The sequence below is a fragment of the Prionailurus bengalensis genome, chromosome C2, assembly GCF_016509475.1.
Source record: "Prionailurus bengalensis isolate Pbe53 chromosome C2, Fcat_Pben_1.1_paternal_pri, whole genome shotgun sequence".
Lineage (NCBI taxonomy): Eukaryota > Metazoa > Chordata > Mammalia > Carnivora > Felidae > Prionailurus > Prionailurus bengalensis.
This window is the reverse complement of record NC_057350.1, coordinates 112,744,492-112,763,816: the sequence shown is the minus strand read 5'-3', so window position 1 is coordinate 112,763,816 and position 19,325 is coordinate 112,744,492. Positions and strand designations below refer to the sequence as shown.

General features: G+C 36.1%; 1 protein-coding gene across 24 annotated transcripts in view; it reads left to right on the top strand.

Moving 5' to 3' along the window:
• The window catches only part of MBNL1 (muscleblind like splicing regulator 1), a 205,081-nt gene that overhangs the window by 59,152 nt on the left and 126,604 nt on the right, over nt 1-19,325 (top strand). Inside the window, exon 1 of one of the 24 annotated variants that reach the window (XM_043595094.1) lies at nt 17,892-18,024. The exons of the other annotated variants lie outside the window; for them this stretch is intronic. Within the exon in view, the coding sequence (XP_043451029.1) occupies nt 17,995-18,024 (30 nt within the window). The 5' untranslated portion in view covers nt 17,892-17,994. Of the gene's footprint in view, nt 1-17,891; nt 18,025-19,325 lie in introns of those variants that run through there. 24 annotated transcript variants of the gene reach the window in all.

The following is a 19,325-nucleotide window of genomic DNA, read 5'->3' as shown; positions in this document are numbered from 1 at the left end:
ATCAACTCAAAACGACTATTGCTTACTGAATTATTCTTTTTTAAATGTCCATTCATTTTTCAGATGTTGGAGGAAGGGCTATATAACCTTTATATTTACTGTCTATTTTCTGAAAATCTAGCATTTTTTTTTACCTTTGAAAACTTTAGTCACTTGTTTTCCTATCAAATTACGCAGTTTTGTTTAAGATAATTAAGGATTCATTTCACTATTATACACGTTTGTGTATACAGGTAGCACAGCCAATCAGATTTGTTGTAGACACATCAGGGGTCAGATTCCACTGCAGAGCAGCATGGAATCAAGGATCCTGAGTGAACACATTTAAAGTGCCTCTAACGACCTAGCAGAATAACTGAATTCAGCTATTAGAAGATATACAAATACGTACACATCCAGGTAAATGAGCAACTAGAAAATTTAGAGCCAGTAAGGCAAATCAAGTGTCTAGTTGGTCACACAGGGACAGGGTGACATAACTGGACATTATAAAGTGGTCCTGAAGGTTTTTATAGTTATATTTTAGGAGGTCCTCCATCGTGAGCACAGTGTATTTTCAGCGTGCCAACTGCCTGTGTTGCTGCTGCTGTAAGTTCCTGGCATAGTCTTTTCATCATATCTTTTAAACTGGCTTACTTGATAATCCTGCCAAAGTGATTTTTGCGAAGTTTCAGATATTTGCAAATTTTGAATCAAAACTTTGATATAGTAGGCTCCTAATTGGAGTAACTTCTACCAAGCGTTTTGTTGTTGTTACTGTTTGTTGTTCTGTTAATGGCATCTCCCATGTGATATGAAAACTTGGATGGATGATTATGTATACATGTAACTCTATAGGTACATATTCAGTGTGTCTTTCAGTGACAGGTTGACACAGGACTATCTTGTTTCCCCTTATAACTTAGGAGATGAGCTAACTATAAGGCATAACGTGTGAAGCCATGCGTATCATGTACGAGTTCAAATTATATTCCCCGAGCAGAATCTTCACAGCTTTGTAAAGAATACCCTGTGAATGCACGGTGATAAGCATCTTTTTTTTAAATGAAATTCTCAATAGCTATAGCTGCTTTGATAGTGCTTACAATTTTATTCACTTACCTACTTATATTCTTATAGTTAGAATTTTTTTTTTAGAAAAACATTTTTTAAATGAGTTAAGATTTTTAAACTTGGACAAATTTCAAGTCATGTTTTGAGTCATGCTACTTTAAGGCACTAATTCTAAAACTAGTTATTTTTTTCCTTTCATAAAATTTTGGTACGCTGCTTCTATTTTTCTTTTTCTCGTTAAACCTTCCTTCAGTTCCTAGGTGTGACAATTTAAACCTAAAGCAATGTGGCACTTAGAATTGAGTTCAATCTTTGATTGTAATTTAGATTTCTGAACTAATGCAGAATTTTGAGTCTCCACAAATAGCCTCAAAACAATTCCATGTATAAGGCTGTGATGGACTTAAAACAGTCCATGTGGCATGGGCAAATCTTCCATCCAGGATGTGTGTGACATACTCACAGTTCACGCGAGAGGTGAGAAATTGAATGTTTCTCATTTCCAGCACAGACACCTAGGGACCTCGTTTGGGAAGCTTATCCTGTCATTTTCCTTGCCAAGGATAAGTAGAGGATTTCAGCTATCAACATCACTAATCTGTTACCTTTCATGCTGAGCAATGTATCTGCCTTCCCACAGTCTTAGACAAAGTTTATTTTCTTACAAAGACATAGCATTGAGGAAATTTTGAGTTTTTTTTTTTTTTAACTTTGGCAAACACACATTCCATGCTTTTAGATAAGGGACCAATTTTCTATGTTAACAGGCCAAAAATTTTAAGTCAGTGGAAGTGGATTAACTAAAGAGATGGTTTTTGATTTAGCACTAATGATAGTTGTTAATATGCAGAAACTTTGGTAAAAGCAACTAAAAGCAAAGGCTCCTTAGAATTACTTAGCTGTTTGAAAGTATAATCAATTATTATAATAGTGATTTCCTTGTGAATTGCACTATAAACGAGTAATTCTGGTGAGGATATCTTATTCTAATAGTCATTTTTTTTTAAAGTTTTTTTTTTAACGTTTATTTATTTTTGGGACAGAGAGAGACAGAGCATGAACGGGGGAGGGGCAGAGAGAGAGGGAGACACAGAATTGGAAGCAGGCTCCAGGCTCTGAGCCATCAGCCCAGAGCCTGACGCGGGGGCTCGAACTCACGGACCGCGAGATCGTGACCTGGCTGAAGTCGGACGCTTAACCGACTGAGCCACCCAGGCGCCCCACTAATAGTCATTTATAATAAACAACTACAGAGTTTTTATCTAATATATATTTCTCATGCAAATAACCTGAAATGCACATCACCTACAGCATGATTCATTCTCTTTTGGCACATGTTGAAAGATTATCACTTTGAAGTAAAGTCTGATTTGTTGTTTGAGATAAAACCTTCTATATTATAAGAACTTGGGTTTTGAAAAATACTGTTACAAGTCCTCCTGGATTATAATTTGATTGAAAGGCTGTCTCTTGGATACCTTTGGGCCTTGGCAGTCTCTGGCTTTTATTCTCCTTGTGTTATCTCTGGTTCTTTCCAGCTTCCTAATGGTCCAGCTTCAGAACTGTTGGGTCTGATCCTTCTTTATATTTCTCTATGGAGTTACGGAGAAGTTACTTGGATGTTTTGTCTTTAAGGTATTGTGTCCAGCATTGAGTAATAGAGGCACCTTTCCCTCCCCGGCGTGTGACATAAACAGATAAAGGGTTTATTTTTCAGTCGGTTGTGCAAGTCTATGTGATGACTCCCCAGTGTCTTCACCCTTAAGTTGTGAGGAGCACATGGGTTCCAATCTTAGGATTATTTCAAAATTGTAAGATGTCCAACACAGTACCAGCCATCATATCTTCATTCCAGGAAGCAGAAAGAGGTGAGGGCAAAGGAAACCACAGCTTAGCCTCCCTAGGTTTCTTTGCACAGTGGCCCTCAAGCTTCTCCCAGTGACTTATTCTTGTCTCTCAGTGGCTGATTTTGGTAGCAAGGATAGCTGGGAGCTATAGTCGGGTTTTTTGTTTTTTGTTTTTTTTTAATTTAAATTTTAATTACAGTACAGGTAACATACCGTGTTACATTGGTTTCAGGTGTATAATATGGTGATTCAACAATTCTATATGCTCATCATAATAACTGTACTCTTCATCCCCTTTACCTATTTTACCTGTCCCCTCACCCTTCCCCCATCGGGTAGCCATCAGTTTGTTCTCTATAGTTAAGAGTCTGTTTCTTGGTTGCCCTTCCTCTCTTTTTTCTTCCTTTGCTCCTTTGTGGGAACTATAGTCTTTTACTATTGTCCTGATTAAAATTGTGCCTCTGGGTGGATAAGGTAGAAGGGGAGAATGGACGTTCAGGAGGGCAGTCCCTGGGATGGAAGAGTTACAGAGTTCTTTTTTTCCAGAAAATATCTGGAATCAAGTAACTCACACTGAAAAATACCTAGGTATGGGGGTGGGGTGCTGAGGGGAGGCCACCTCTGAAGAGAAACTTATATATTCATATATTGGCAAACCTATCATCAGTCTACTGTCCTGGGTAAACCAGAGTTGTCTTCCCCCCTCCCCCCCTTGAAGTCATGCTATTTTTAGTCAATAAAACCTGGCATATCACACATAGATTGATTTTTACTTACATAGAAAAAGAAAATTATTTTTTATTTTTGCTTTGCCAAGACATATTTTTATATATTGTTATTTATAACTGAACTATAACAGGAATGCATATCCTAAGAACAGGTCTCAAGTGATTTTATTTGACAGAAGAACCTGTAGTTACTCAAATATCTAATTCTGCTTCTTCCACAAATATATTTTATTTTTACTTCCTCTATGAAATTAAATGAAGTAATATTGAAAATTACTATATGCTGGTCAGTATTTTCAGTGCTTTTTATCTTTTCATAGTATTTAGTCCTCACAGAAAACTCTTTTGAGACAGTTACTAATATTCCTACGATTTTACATGTGACCACACTAAGGTACAGAGAAGTTAGGTGTTGTGCACAAGGTCACTCAGCTAGTAAAATGTGAACTCCAAGCATGGTAGCCTGATTTCACAGCCTGTACTTTTGACCACTTTCCTGTAAAACTTTGCTTCTTAATTTACATATCCGTATCCCTAAGGATCTAACAAAGGAGTGCATAAGAATAAAAATTAATGTTTAAGGCAGATTTACAATATATACCCTAAAATGGCAAATACTAAAAAATAATTATATTTTAGGTCAAAAAACAGATCAATGAGTGAGTATAAGATAGCACAAGATAGCAGATGCCCCCACCTTTCAAATATTACATATTCCAAATACGTGGCCATATAGGAAAAAGGTTTTAAGTTAATCATCTTAAGTAAGTCATCATTGTAGAAACTATATAGCCATCGCCCAATGTATACAAAAAATTTTTTAAAAAGCCATATGCCAAGTTTTCATTGTTTAGAAAGCATTTCCCCACAGAAGCAATGTGGTTAAGTGATCAGGCCAGCCCTGGGAAGCCAGGTAACCCAGAGGATGCTCCAGTTATAGTCCAGTGCAAAGAATAGCCTGGAAAATACGGTTATTAAGAAAACCCAGGAAGCTCCACAGAAGCATTATGAGGGCTATCTTATCAGACATCATAAGTACTACCAGTATCAAAGACCTCAGCTGCCTTGTCAAACTGTTTGAATGGGAAAGATACATTTCACGTTTCAGTTTGGTGCTCCAGAAATTCATTTGGGCCTCATGCAGGAGAGATGGTTTTCCCCAAACTCCTGGGACACTTTCTGCAAGGCAGTGCAGGAGGCTCCCCAGCTCCATATTTGGGCTGCTCCTGTTCCCCAGGACTGGCTTTCAGCAGGGCAGTGGCTCACAATCAATAGGGACTAAAGATGGTGTGGGATGCCGAACTATAGCCCAAAGTTTATTCAGGGTGGGAAGACTTCTTTGTCAGTGTCTTCCAACTAATCCTCCCCCCCCCCCGCCCCCTGCCCACCCTAAAAGCTCAACTTGTTTTCTTTTCAAATGCCCAGATTGTTGGTTGTGAGTCTGGTCCACTGTGGAACTTAGTATTAGTGACCAGCTACTTCCCTTTCTCTTTCTTTCCTGAAATTTTCTAAAGGGTAGCCGTTGTTTTGATACTGTTGCTTTATAATTACTAGTAGCATTGGTGGATCGTGAAAATATCAAAACTAAAAAAAATACATGTATTATATATTTTTTTTCTAGCTGTTTTATCACAGAGTATAGTGAAAGGATCAGCAATAAAGACCCAGATATGAGAAGAAAGGCATATAGCAGGTCTGGGGACGAGTATTCCAGAAGGAGTATAATTGAAACACTTCTATGTCAAACTTTGGGAGAGATATGAAAAAGTCCTTAAGGGGCTAATTGCTAACAAGGAAACCAGTATGTTAGTGATGATGGAATTTGGAGGGGGAACTTCTCCACAGCAATTGGAGGGTCTGTGAAAAAGGAACTAAGGGGAGGGAGACAGAAATGTCTCTGGTGATTTATCTTTCCTTTTACCCCTCCCTTCCCTCTCACAACTACTAACCCTCAGACCTCAAGTGGGAAGAGATGAATAGAAGAATCTCCATTAAGAGCGTTCCCCCAGCCATGGGCTACCAAACTGGGACTGCTGTTCCTGGATCATCATTGGCCAGTTGGGAACCACCTGTATTTTAGCCCCACATGACTTAAAAAAATTTTTTTTAGTGTTTATTTATTTTAGAGAGAGAGGGGTGGGGAGGGGCAGAGAGAGAGGGCGACACAGAATCCAAAGCAGGCTCCAGCCTCTGAGCTGTCAGCACACAGTCAGACACAGGGCTTGAACTCATGAGCTGCGAGATCATGACCTGAGCTGAAGTCGGACGCTTCACTGGCAGGGCCACCCAGGTGCCCCAACCATATTTGCTTTTTAATTTCTGTTTGTGTTAGGTTGAGATTCACTGTTTGTTGAGATCCAGTACTCTGTTTTCTTAAGACCCCATGGGACTCCAGGCGCCTTAAGTTAGAATTTCTTTTTTTTTTTTTTTTTTAGACTCTAACATTATTGAAGTGATGCTGATGGTTTTTTTTTTTTATTTTACTTATTTTTATGTTCTGTTTATTTTTAAATTTTATTTAAGTCCAAGTTAGTTAGCATATAGTGTAGTAATGGTTTCAGGAGTAGAATTTAGTGATTCATCACTTAAAACCCTATAACACCCAGTGCTTACCCCAACAAGTGCCCTCCTTATTACCATCACCCTTTTAGCCCACCCCTCACCCACCTCCTTTCCAGCAGCCCTTAGTTAAGTTAGAATTGATCTCTCTGCATAAAATTCAGGCTTGTTGTGTAAGGCTTCTGGGTTTCAGAATCACTTATACTTATGTCCAGGCTGTTCTCAAATAAGGCAAGAAGCATCTGCTGTTAATAGTTGACAGTAAATTACACAAAGTAAAACATGGAAAATTAAAGTTAGAAAAGCTGGGGAGCTTTTCTATCATTTTCAATTTTCTGCACAAGCACGGACATAATCAGTGTTTAGGATCTGCTTGTGACGGATAAATTACATCTGTAATTCATTCTTTTCCATGTTACTGCATTCAGACGATAATTTGCTTTCAGATATCTTTGCTCATCTAATATTCTAAAATCGTTCATAGACTGAAAATAAGTCTACTTACATCTCCCAATCCCAGGAAGCTTTTAAAACTAAAGAGTGTTGGCTTACCAAATGGGCCAAATTAAACAAAAAAAAAAGGGGGGGGAGGGGTTGAGAAAACATAGCCAAATTTATCGTGCCAGAAATAAGATTCCTCTTTGGTAGATGACATTGCTTTTCATAAAACAATTCTCCTTTTCTCCTTTAAGGGAGACAACACAGAAATGAACCATGAAGAAAGAAGTAACTAAAGAATTCATTATTTATATAAAGAATCCTGTTGAGAAAGATCTGTATTCTGAATGAACTGTCTTTCTTCACATTATCTCATATCTCTTCATGGTTAAGTGGAAACTCATGAAATCTAAATCTAGCTATGAGAAAAGATTATCATCCTGATTTTATTTGTTGAACTTTTCTTTGCTATTATGAACTTTTACTGCAAGACATTGCCTTCCATGAATCACAGCAGAGTAGTAAATTGAAAACAAATGTCCACATAAGAAAATCCAGTATATTTAAACACACACACACACACACACACACACACACACACACACACACACAGGTCAGCTTACATTCAGATGAACTAACGAGTCATTGCCTACACTGAAGAATAGTCATCTACACTGAGGTTTTTTGCCTGGCGGAATTTATTTAGGTAGCTCCCACAAAGCGTTTAAACTACAATTAACGTATAGTAGCTTAACATGTAACGTACGGTGGATTAAGTATGTGTAGTGAGAAATGCAAAATTGTTATTTTAAAAAATCTTTCTGAGCTACTCTTGGCTTCTGTATTTTTCACTAAGGATAAATAATGCTGGAGGAGAAATGTTTTTTTCAGAAACATTTTTATACTGAAAGTTTACGAATTTAAAGAAATTGCAGACCAAAGTTTTTGCCACTTCTGCATATCAACCAAAGGAAAACAATCCATTCTTCCTCCTCATTTCGTCATTTATAGCCTGCTATGTAGCAGACATTATGACGGGCAATCCTGCTGCATGGGTGAATGACTCATAAGCCCCCCCTGCCTTTTTGGGTGTTGATAGCTTTTGAGCTTCAGAGAAGTACAGTGAAGATTAAAATTATCATAGAATAATAAAACATTCTTTTAACTCTTCTGTTCTTTAAAATTTCCCAGTAGACCACAAATTTGCCCATGTAAAACATAAGTAGACAGTAAATGTCTTCATGTGTGTCTGAGGAGGTTTGTTAAGAAACACATTGGAAACTCTTACATAGTCTGCGTAGGAAGAGCAGATAAGTTTCAACTATGGTTATGTGTGTGCAAGAGGAACCGTGTGTTTGTATTAAGCAGAATGGGTTTACCACTGATTTTTACATGGATCCATCATCAGGATCTATCATTTACCAAGATCAACTAGAGTCAGATTGATTTTTAGGGAACACATATAGACATGGTTAATTTTACTTCCTGATTTGATCATTATGTATTGATTCGATAACATGTGGAGACCTCAGAATGATTAAATAATCTCTCCAGAGTTGCACAGTCTGGAAGCAGTTGAGCTGGGATTCCGCACAGGTAGCCTGTCTTCAGAGGCTGAGCTTTCAGCCTTCACTCTAACTTGAACTTGTTTATTCTGGCAGTAGTATGAAGCACAGCACCGTGATCTCATGTGTATGAAATACAGCGTTTGTTATTTGTGAGTCCACATGTTAGAGTGATAGACATAATTGGGCAAGTATTTGTTGAGTCACTGTAATTGCTTGCATTTAAGACACCTCTGTTTTTTAAATCATGATCACTCACACTTTTTCGTAATTCAGAAAACCATCCCTGAATAATCACTAATAATATTTTTTCACCTAAGATGGGAAATTTGTATTAGAATTTTAACTAGAAGTCTGATAATATGGAGAACATAAGCCTTAGATCAGGTAGAATTTTGTAAGCCCTGCCAGACTGATACCAGAATAATAGGATGCTTTGGGAAAAAACAAATGAGAATATCAGGATTCTAAGACAAAGCTTGTAAGGTTTTCATTTCATAACTCTCCTTTCTTTTTGCATAAAATAGAATATGCTTTCTTATTTAAAATAATAGTATAAGTCATAGTTTTCTAATATATGAGACATTGTTTTGTGAGAGGCTGAGATTTCATTCCTAAGAGTTTTACTGTGCATTTATGATAATATTGGAAACATGCAAAAAATACACTTAAAAGCCTTCATGAGTCTTTATAAGTTATGCTCTATAAAATTAAAATCTAGAGGAAACCATTCACCTGCCTCTTCTGCAATGGGTTGTGTTATAATGTCTATATGTTTGATGTGTCACTTAAGATATTTATAATAACTTTTTAAAAAAAATCATATTTTAAAAATTAGCTAGGAATGAAATTTTAGTAGTCCCTTTTAGTTTTTTGTATATTTACCTGATACCTGCCGTGTTAATATGGCTGAAATATTTAGATCCAATGAGAGGAAATGTTTTCATATGAATACCTTAATTATTTTTAGTTTTTTTTTAATGTTTGTTTATTTTGAGAGAGAGCACAAGCAGGGGAGGGATCAAGAGAGGGAGACACAGAATATGAAGCAGGCTCCAGACTGAGCTGTCAGCACAGAGCCCGATGCGGGGCTTGAACCCATGAACTGTGAGATCATGACCTGAGCTGAAGTTGGATGCTTGTGCCACCCAGGCACCCCTGTATACCTTAATTATAAAATAGTTCACAGTATTCTTTTTAAGATTTTTGCATTCTGTGTAATTGAAATAAAAATGACTTTGTGAATATTAGGACCACTGATTGCATTTTGTTTGTGATATGGCAGAAAGCATGCTTGCTCTCAGGAAAACATGGATTTAAGAATGTAAAATACCTGGGCTTACTGGGCATTTAGTATATAACAGTTTAAATTGTAATCCTGGACTATTAATAGATGTATGTATCTTTCTTTTTAATGTTTATTTATTTTTGAGACAGAGACAGAGATGAGCAGGGGAGGGGCAGGGAGAGAGGGAGACACAGAATCTGAAGCAGGCTCCAGGCTCTGATCTGTCGGCACAGAGCCTGACGTGGGGCTCGGACCCATGAACCGTGAGATCATGACCTGACCCGAAGTCGGATGCTTAACCAACCGAGCGCATGGAGAAAAGAAAGAAGACACCTTTCTTTTTTTAAGTTTATTTATTTTGAGAGAGAGAGAAGGTGCAAGTGGGGGAGTGGCAGAGGGAAAAAAGAGAGCTAGAATCCTAAGCAGGCTGTGGCCTGTCAGGAGCCCCGAGATCTTGACTGGAGCAGAAGTTAGAAGCTAAACTGACTGAACCATCTAGGCGCCCACAAAAAGACAACCTTTAACATCAATAGCTAGTGTTATAAGGATCTTTTCCTTAGAGAAACTCCAAGCCTTTGGGCTGTTCTCTTGAATGTATGAATTTAGTCAGACAGCCAATTAGAAAGATTTTTGACAAAATTGTCTTTGATATATAAATTCAAACTTGGCGTAAAAGTCAAACTTATTTTGTGTCTAGAACAAAATTGATCACAGGAAAAAGCAGTTATTTTTTGTCCTTTGATTTTATTTCTCTAGCCATTTTCTTCATGAATTGACTTTAGTGTTGGCTTGATTGATTGTTTGATTGGTGTTTTCTGAATGTCTAGATTGGCCTCTGTGTTCTTTTCCTTGGGGTGAAATTTATAATGAATATTACTTTATAGCAAATAAATACTTGTGCCAGCAATAATGAGAATATGGCCATTGGTGGTTTTCACTTAGTCCCAACATTACGTTGGAATTTGAATCAAAGTGGGATCTTTGGAGTAATTGTAAAAGCAGTACACAAAAACATTTATGGCAAAGAGTAAGAGCTGGTTAAGTGCTCAGAGTGTGAATTCAGCTGGATCTGGGTTTGGTTTCACCAGTTACTTCCTACTGACTTTGTGTCAGTCATTTTGCGCCTCCTCTATAAAATGAGGCTAAGAATACCTGCTTTGAAGGTTCGTGTGGATTCAGTGAGATTGGTTATATAATGCAGGTCACTTCATGCAGTGTCTCGCTCTGTGTAAATTCTCTATAAGTGGTAGCAGCTAGTGTTGTTCTGATCTCGGTGCTGAAATTCAGTCTACGTTACCTTCCCCCCCTATTAAGAGGAACTGTGCCTCTGGTCAGAATAAAATGTCACCCATTTTGCATATTGTACCAAAGGTATCTATCCATTATTTGATGAAAAAAATTAAAAATCAATGTTTATCTTGATGTATAAATGTGCATTATCACATACTAGGTTTTTCACTTAGCTGTTATCAAGAGAAAATACCTACCCCTTAACCTCTCAACATGTATATCACTTGACGTTGAACTCAGTGGGGTAATATTAGTGAAATACAGTGTTTGTATCGTTGTCTGTGCATATAATCCATTTCTAAATGCAGTTATCCATGAATGAAAAAGTGGTTGTAACCAGCTGTTCCAAATTTAATTTCATTTAAAACTAATGCCTCTTTAGCTCTATGCTGGTCTAAAATAAATAATTCACATTTGATATTTCAGACACTATATTATTTATGTAAATTTCTTCTTAAAAGACTCACCTAAGACTTTTTTTCAAAAATAAAATTGATGTTTATTCAATAACGTACCAGCACAGAGTAGCAGATTAAATATTAAAGTCCCATTTTTTTCATGATTTGCACTATCCCTACTTTATTCTTTCTATGCCCATATAGAGTTGCTTACTTGGTAAAATATCTACCACTTACTTCCTCAAAGGTGTAAAGAAGTAGCCAAGTCCATGATGTTCTAGTTACCACATCCTCATTTTCCCCCTTTCACTGCGACTCAGAATTGATAGGGATCCAAATCAAGCCCTGTAAAATGGTCTCTTTCTCTGTAAGGTTTTAAAGGTGCTGGCCTAATTCACAAGCTTGGGACTTTTGACTTTGGTTTGAAATAGGAGAGTATACACTTTTTGCAGGAAGAAGAGAAAAACCCAGCCTCCTGATTTTACTGGTTCTTCAGGAATAATATAGCCTGTTAGTTTCCTACAAGCTAGCTTCAGCTTTTCCTTTGCAGTAGTGTGTGCATTTTTGTTATATATAATTCAGAATATGAATTGTGCATTTACAGTTTGATTTACTAAGCCGTGCCACTGCCTTCTTGTTAAGGATATCGATTATTACCCATTCTATTCTGTGCATTGATTTAGTACGTGGCAATGAGTTAGTTGTATTACTTGATGTTGAAAAAGGATCAAATATATGTTCAAAGGAGATGCTTCCAGTCTATTTAATTGAGTTGGCTATTTAGGCTTTTAACATGTGAAACAATCAGGAAAAAGTACAGAAGGGCAGGAAAATAAAATTTGATTTCAGCATTTTAGAAGATGCCAAAAATTATGCACTGAGGCCTTCCTGGAATTAAATGGTCATCTAATATTTAGTGAGCAGATGTGTAAAACCTCGGGTTTTCTTTTAAAAATTAAGGGGGGGGGTAGCACCCTCAGATGTTCAAGTTTTATTGATAAAAATTTACTTCTCTTTAAGAATGGTTTCATGAAGAAATTACATATTATTGAATATAAGTAGAAGTAATAAGTAGGATGTATACCTGTCTGGGGTACTCACATTTTGGGAGGATTATGAAGAGAGAAAGTTAAGTGAAATAATCAAGCTAGGAACCAGTGAGTTTTTTTTTTTTTTATTTTTTATTTTTTTGGGAATCAAATGAGTTTTTTTAATCTACTGTTTCATGTTTCACAGTTAAAAATATTTTTCGGTGTATATAACAGCATGTAAGATAAGGCTGATATTTACTTAGTTTCTTTAACATAAATCGTTTGACTTTTCTAAACTTTAGACAGCCCACACTTAATGTAAAAAAAATTAACCCTCAGAATGAGATCATAGTACCATGGTTCTCTGATGAATGTTACCTTTTGTTTTAGCAGCTCAGTTGGCTCTAATCCATGGAAAAGTTTTTATTTCCCATCAGCTTCCAAGGTAGGAGCCAAACCAAAGTTAAAGAAACATTTTCCAGCAGACAAGTCTCTACAGATAATACCAACAGTCGAAGAGCATGCACTTGTGCGTTCTCTCTCTGTCTCTGTCTCTCTCTTTTTCTCTCTTTCTTTTACAGAAATATTAGGTCAGGAAACAATACTGAGATACTGGTAATGAAAGTGACTTTCGTGTCAATAAAGGTGCTCCTTATTAATCCTTCCTAGTCGCATTATGACCTCAAAGTTTGTTTGCTTACATTTTCAGAATATATTTACTTCAGAACGATTGAAGAAGGACCACTCTGTCCCTATGTTAGTATCTTCCAGGGCTTTTGATCTACAACCTTTTCTTACCTCTGGTTTATTTGGCTAGCATTTGATTTTTGAAGAATGAGGAAACATAAACAATTATGATTTTTTTTAAAATGCCTATTAAAATACCGGCCTCAAATGACCTGCAAGTTCACAACTTGTTAACAGTAGAAATGTGAAAAGCTCAGCATTGAATGTAGAGAGTGTATAGAAGATGGTGCCAGTTGGACCATCAAATACCCTTCAAATACCTACTAGACCCAAACCTTTCCCCTGCCTAGTGATCGACCATACTAACAGTAGGATTCCCTTAATTGCATGTGAGTCAACAGCTTACGTGGCATGCCCACTGTATGCCAAACAGCATCTTGGGTACTTTTCCAGGCTTCCGGCACAAAGCAAAAAAGACTTGGAAAGTATATTCCCCCTTCCTCACCTCCTCCCCCCACTCGCGCTACCACCTAGACTTACTCAGTTGAAATCTCTAAACCAAGAAACAGAGCCAGATATATTTTTAAACAGCTCTATGTTCCTGGTTAACAAACACTCTTTTAACGTTGCTGAGAGATTCAGGGAATGTCATAGTTTTGCCATGACTTCTCAATCTACATAGAAGATGTGTGTTTTTTTTTTTCCTAAGGATAGAACCATCTGGAAACCTTTGCATGCTCCAGACTCTCTCACACACAGCTGGCTTTTACTTTCTGATTTGCACTATAGATAAATTTTAAAACAAGATTGGTAAAAACAAAATAATCCCACCTACTTAGTAATTTCTTATTCATAGTTAGAAAATGGAGTCACTTCATTTCATTAATGTCCCCATTAGGTTTCAGATTCAAGAATAGTTTTTCTCTCTAAATGACATTCCCTATGATCTCTGTTCCCTAAAAAAAAAAAATGCTATTTGATGTATGTTGATTACAATTAGCAGGTTTCCATATGTTGTGTATTTTTCATGTTGCTATGTCTTTTATAATAGCCAGTTGGTTAAAAAAAAAAAAGTGTTACTTTTAAGCCTTGTAATGTTTGTCCACAAATGTGGAGTTTCAGTGATCACATGGTTGACTTCATAACCTTTTTTGGTACAGAATTTCGTATTTCTTACGTATTTTATTTATTACCTGCAAATAACTCCAAACAGAGTAATCTCCAAATAACTCTTATGTGTTCTCTTTGAATTTCTGATTGATAATTATTTATAGCACTGAAGTTAAAAGCGATGATAGTCTGTTGTCACTTAGGGACCTTCTTTTGTTCATTTGACCTTTTTACCTTTGAGTAAAATGGATTTAAATGTCTGAAACTTTTCTTGCATAAGTGGTAGTCCTCAGACATAGCAAATATGTTCTGTGTGGATATAGTTTTTCAAATTAACAATGCATGAAAATGGTACTAAGACCCCAAATGCTGTAGCTTTGGAACTTCATACATAAATTGCATGTGTTGTTGTAGGAAATGGAAAATGGATGGTCAGCCTTAGCCTGTAGTATATTTTGACAGCATGAATGAGTCAAGCAAGCAATTTTCCAGACTGTTTAATAGTACAAAGGAAAGGGCTTCTAAGGAAGTTATTCTTATGACTGGCTGAAAATATTTTTCTGAGTAACTGTTCTAGAGAAAAACAGGTCATCGTTGGAAGAAAAATGAAATCTCAAGTTATCAACATTCTGAAAGTGATTTGATCACTAAAATGTGTTTCTCTTATGACAAAACTCCTTAAAAGGATACTGCTTCATACATTTCCAATTATTTAATGAATATTATCTTGAAAGTCAACAAGAAATTATGTGACATCATTATACATTTTAGCTCAACCATCGTGGCAGAACATTGGCCATTCTATTTCTTGAACGGTTGGTTTTTTTATTCTAGTAGCACAAATAACACCGCATCACCATAAACTTAAAGATCAAATGTTTTAGGTTAATAAAATTACTGCAAATTTATTCCACCATGTGGTTTTAAACTATATTTGAATGAAAATAGGGCTTGATCTATGGAAAAATCTCCCTTCTAGGTGGTTTGAAAAGATGCATTGTCCAACAGCAAGTCTTCACCCGGTGACAGGGTTCAGTGTGAGCTTGAATGGATTCCAACCACGGGGTTTATCATTACTGCATAGATCTTTGAAAGGACAGGCTGCAAATCTGGTTTCTAAGCCATGACTAGCTCTTATGTCAATTTGAAGAATAGAAATAAAATCAATACAGATTAAAAAAATAAAAGACACTCTGCAGTCATTCACAGACTGCAGCCAGCTTTCAAATTATAATATCCTGGCTAGTTAAGTACCCTTGATTATTGTGATTTTTCAATACGAGGTTAATGTTTAAAATTTGGCATTTAACCTACTAATCTCATTTTTATGTGTACTGTTGGAAGTGTTTCTAGTATTTTTGAAGTCACTTGAAAGAAAATCGAGATTTAGCCTTAGTTCCACGTAGAGTAAGTTTTGACCAGAGAAACTATGTGAAGGCAAATCACTCTGTAGTCAAGACTCCACTGCAAGTGAAGCTTTATAAAAAATTTAAGAATGAAAACCTCAGCTGCTAGGTTTTTCCATGGAAAACCTGGCTATTTTTGTTGCCTAAATTTAAGATTTTTTTTTTCATTTTAAAGGATTGTTTATGTAATAATGTTCAAGGGTTTTGCTTGATATTTAGAGGTAAGTTGTTTTTTCTTTGTCATTTTCGCTATTGAACTCCAGTGATAGAGTCTTTAGAACTAGAGTCTTTCGCTATTGAACTCCAGAAGAGTCTTTAGAAACAATGTCATACAATTCATTTTTCTTTTTTCTTTTTTTTTTTTTTTTTTTTTACTGATTTGGAAACTGAGGAGCCATCAGTGAGGTTAGGGCTCAATTATAGTCATAAAGATCCTAAGATCATCAGGAACCTTTAAATATGACTAGTCAATAGGTCATAGCAAAAACTGGAATATCTTGTCTTCCATTTCTCACAAATGGCTTTACTGACACACCTGATTGATGAAAACTGCTATTCAGGTCAGGTCACTGCTTTTTACTGCTATTAAGGTGGATAACTTTCTTGACTATTCTGATGCCTTGATGACTGGTGTCATTAAAGGTTTACCGTGTTTGCTGTTTAATAGCAGGATCTTCAAAAAAAAAAAAAGTATGTATGTGTATACCCAAGTTTGTTCTAAAACTAATAAAAAGATATACAGGACACGGTTTAAAATTATGGTAACATATATAATACTCTATGTTTTAAATTCTAGAAGCCAGTGGATTCTTCCAGACGCTTTTTGTTTGCTAACCTCTTGCATCTGTACCCAACCTGTGGTTGCAGTTGACAGGTGAATTTAATTCTTCCTCTGTGCTCTTACTTCTAAGAGGCTCTCATTGTACAGTAATTATCAAAAGAGACATACTCTATGAGAGGACTAACTCTTCTTCTCTACTTTTCCCTAGCATTCTATGTATCATAGAATGAATCACATTGTACCTGATTTTACAGTTCATTTGTTCATGTTTCTTTTTTCCCCCCACTAGCTTTTAAGCTCCTTAAGCATGGGAAGCTTACATTAATCACCTCTGTATGTATGGTGTTCTGTATAGCCTTGGCATTTATTAAGGGTTTCATGAATTGAAAGCAATGTTTCTTCCTGACCATGACCAGTAATTTTGAGCAGACTTTATGTGCTTTTAAATTCAACTTTAGAGAATTTTTTTTCTTGGAATGGGACATTTGTTGGATAGCAACATATACACTGTTTCTGTAAGGAATCCTTCATTTATGGTGGGACTCAAACAGTTGAGTTGCTCTGGCATTATAGTGGATTGTTTGTATTCTCTTGTAAATTTCTGAAACAGGCCTTTATTTGCCCTCATGCCATGTTTTGTATGTTATCTTGTACATGCAGAACATAGGGAACTGCTCAGGCTTCCTGAAACATGGCTGTATATACAGCCCATGTCCCTAATGGAGAATGATAATTGGTTGGTGCAGTGGCACAATACAGTTATTTTTCTAACAATATTAGCTCTCTGTTAGTAAAGTGCTTTGTTAGGAAAGTGTCAAGTTTATGTAGAATATTTACCCTTCAAAAGTTGCACGGGGGAAGTGGTATTACCAGGGTAGCAACATTATCAGTCTTTTCTTTCTTTCTTTCTCTTTTTCTTTCTTTCTTTCTTTTCTTTCTTTCTTTTTCTTCTTTCTTTTCTTTCTTTCTTTCTTTCTTTTCTTTCTTTTCCTTCCTTCCTTCCTTCCTTCCTTCCTTCCTTCCTTCCTTCCTTCCTTTCTTTCTCTTTCTTTCCTTCCTTCCTTCCTTCCTTCCTTCCTTCCTTCCTTCCTTCCTTCTTTTTTTTTTTAACTCTATTGAGAATATTGAGAGGAATCTTGGTTAGTGTTCGTGCTTATTGTGAGAGGAATATCCTGGGAACCAGACTGCAACTGTAGCAACTATAATAGTTGTTATATTATGGAACTAATAGTAGCAAAGATTTTTATAGGGAGATCTCTATATCTCTGTTGCACTTAAATTTCAACACTAATTTTAGAAGAAAAAAAAAGTTCTGTCTTCCGAGTGCTGAAAACTTTACAGTGTTGTAGATCTTCAACCTGAAGCAGAAAAGACCGTCTTTGCTTCTGAAAAGTATCAATGCCTACGCCCTGCCTCTTGTTAACCTGCTCATTACATTTTTCCTCCAGTAGTTATTTTAGGAGCTGTATGATATAAGCTGTTTTAGAAAGAAATGAAAAGTTCTAGAGGGTCAAAAATGATTTGGATTATGTGTTGATACCAATAGTCCTAGCAATTAAATGTTTGAGAAGAAACCTATATTTATCCACTGCGAAGAGGGTCATCAGGGGGGATTAAAAATTTAGTACTTTAGGCTCATTAAGGGTTAGAGTGGAGTAATTATGTAGCTGTTAACAAATGCTTCAATCTCCACTTGAACATTAAGATATATTACTCCTTGAGACTTATTGGCCCTCTTCAAGGAGCTTCACAATTTTGTAAATGTCATCTACTTTGAGAATAAATTCTGCTGATCCATTATTTTAGATTTGGCATGCTTTTCTGCAGAGTGTTTTCAGAAAAGGTAAGGTCTTGAAAATAATCTTAAAGAGATATGGGCTGTATAGAGTTTCTCCCCTTGGCATGAAGCAGTACTTACTGTCTGGAACAGGGAGCCTCTTCATACGTTGCTCAAAAGAGAGGAATTTAGAGAAGACCTTCGTGCAGCATTTATTTTGTTTGCTGATGATTATGAGGCTAGTCTGATTTTCTAATCTTGCAAGTTGGGAAATAATTAAAATGTTCCGGAAATAGCAAATTGAGCCCAGTATGCCATTCTTCATCGTGCAAATTGCAAGGAGTATTACATCAGTAACTGCGTATCTATTTTTTCAGGTTAGGCTTCCTATTTGTATAGCTAGTCAGTAACATGTTAACTTCAAAACATGTTAATTTCAAAATGTTATTTTCAGATCCACTTAGAAACTAACTGGAAGAGATAGTGATATTTGTTTTCTCTTGACTTTTTTGTTTTGCTTTGTTGTTTGTTTGTTTAATCTGGACAGATCACTTTTCACCTAAGGCAGTCTTTTAATCACCAACCCAAAGCCTAGTCACTCATATGCTTCTAATAAGTTAGGTAATATTACTATTATATAGAAATATGAAAACTCATACATTAGTTACAAGGTTATTTTACTGCATGAAAATGCAGTGACCGTAGACGCACATTAGAATTCTACCATACTCCTGGCATAGACCATTGTAGTTAGTTTTAACTGCTGTGTTCCCTGTCTGGACGCTTTTAAAAAGCAGAGGTTGTGCCTTGGTCATCTATGAATCTTTGGTGCCTGCCCATAGGTCTAACATGTGGTAGACTTCCAATAAATATTATATTGCTTTACTATTATGAAAATGGAACAAAATGTGGAATACCAGTTGAAATCTTAGCTCCTAATTTATGCCATAACCTTCTTAACCTTACTTCCAAACTTTACAAAGAAACTATTAAACTAATTAACAGACGTTACAGTTATAAATTAGACCATACATTTCATCACAAGTTGACACAGTCACCTCTTTAAAAGTCCTCTTTCATTCAAGGAAATGAAAATTAGCATTGTGTACAGAACATTAGAATTATTTTACTTGGATTTTCACTTCTCAACTAATGGTGATATCAAAAAGATAAAAATACACATCTGGACTCTCATCTAAGTCTGATAACTCGACTGGAAAAAATGTCAGTTTAGTTAAGTAACAATATTGGTTGGTTGAGATATTTTATGTACTAGAAAACAGTGTTGTTTATTGATTTTTTCATTTTTGAATATGTATTCTGTGAATTTTTCTCCCCTATGGCACTAGACTGAAAAAGTGGTATTT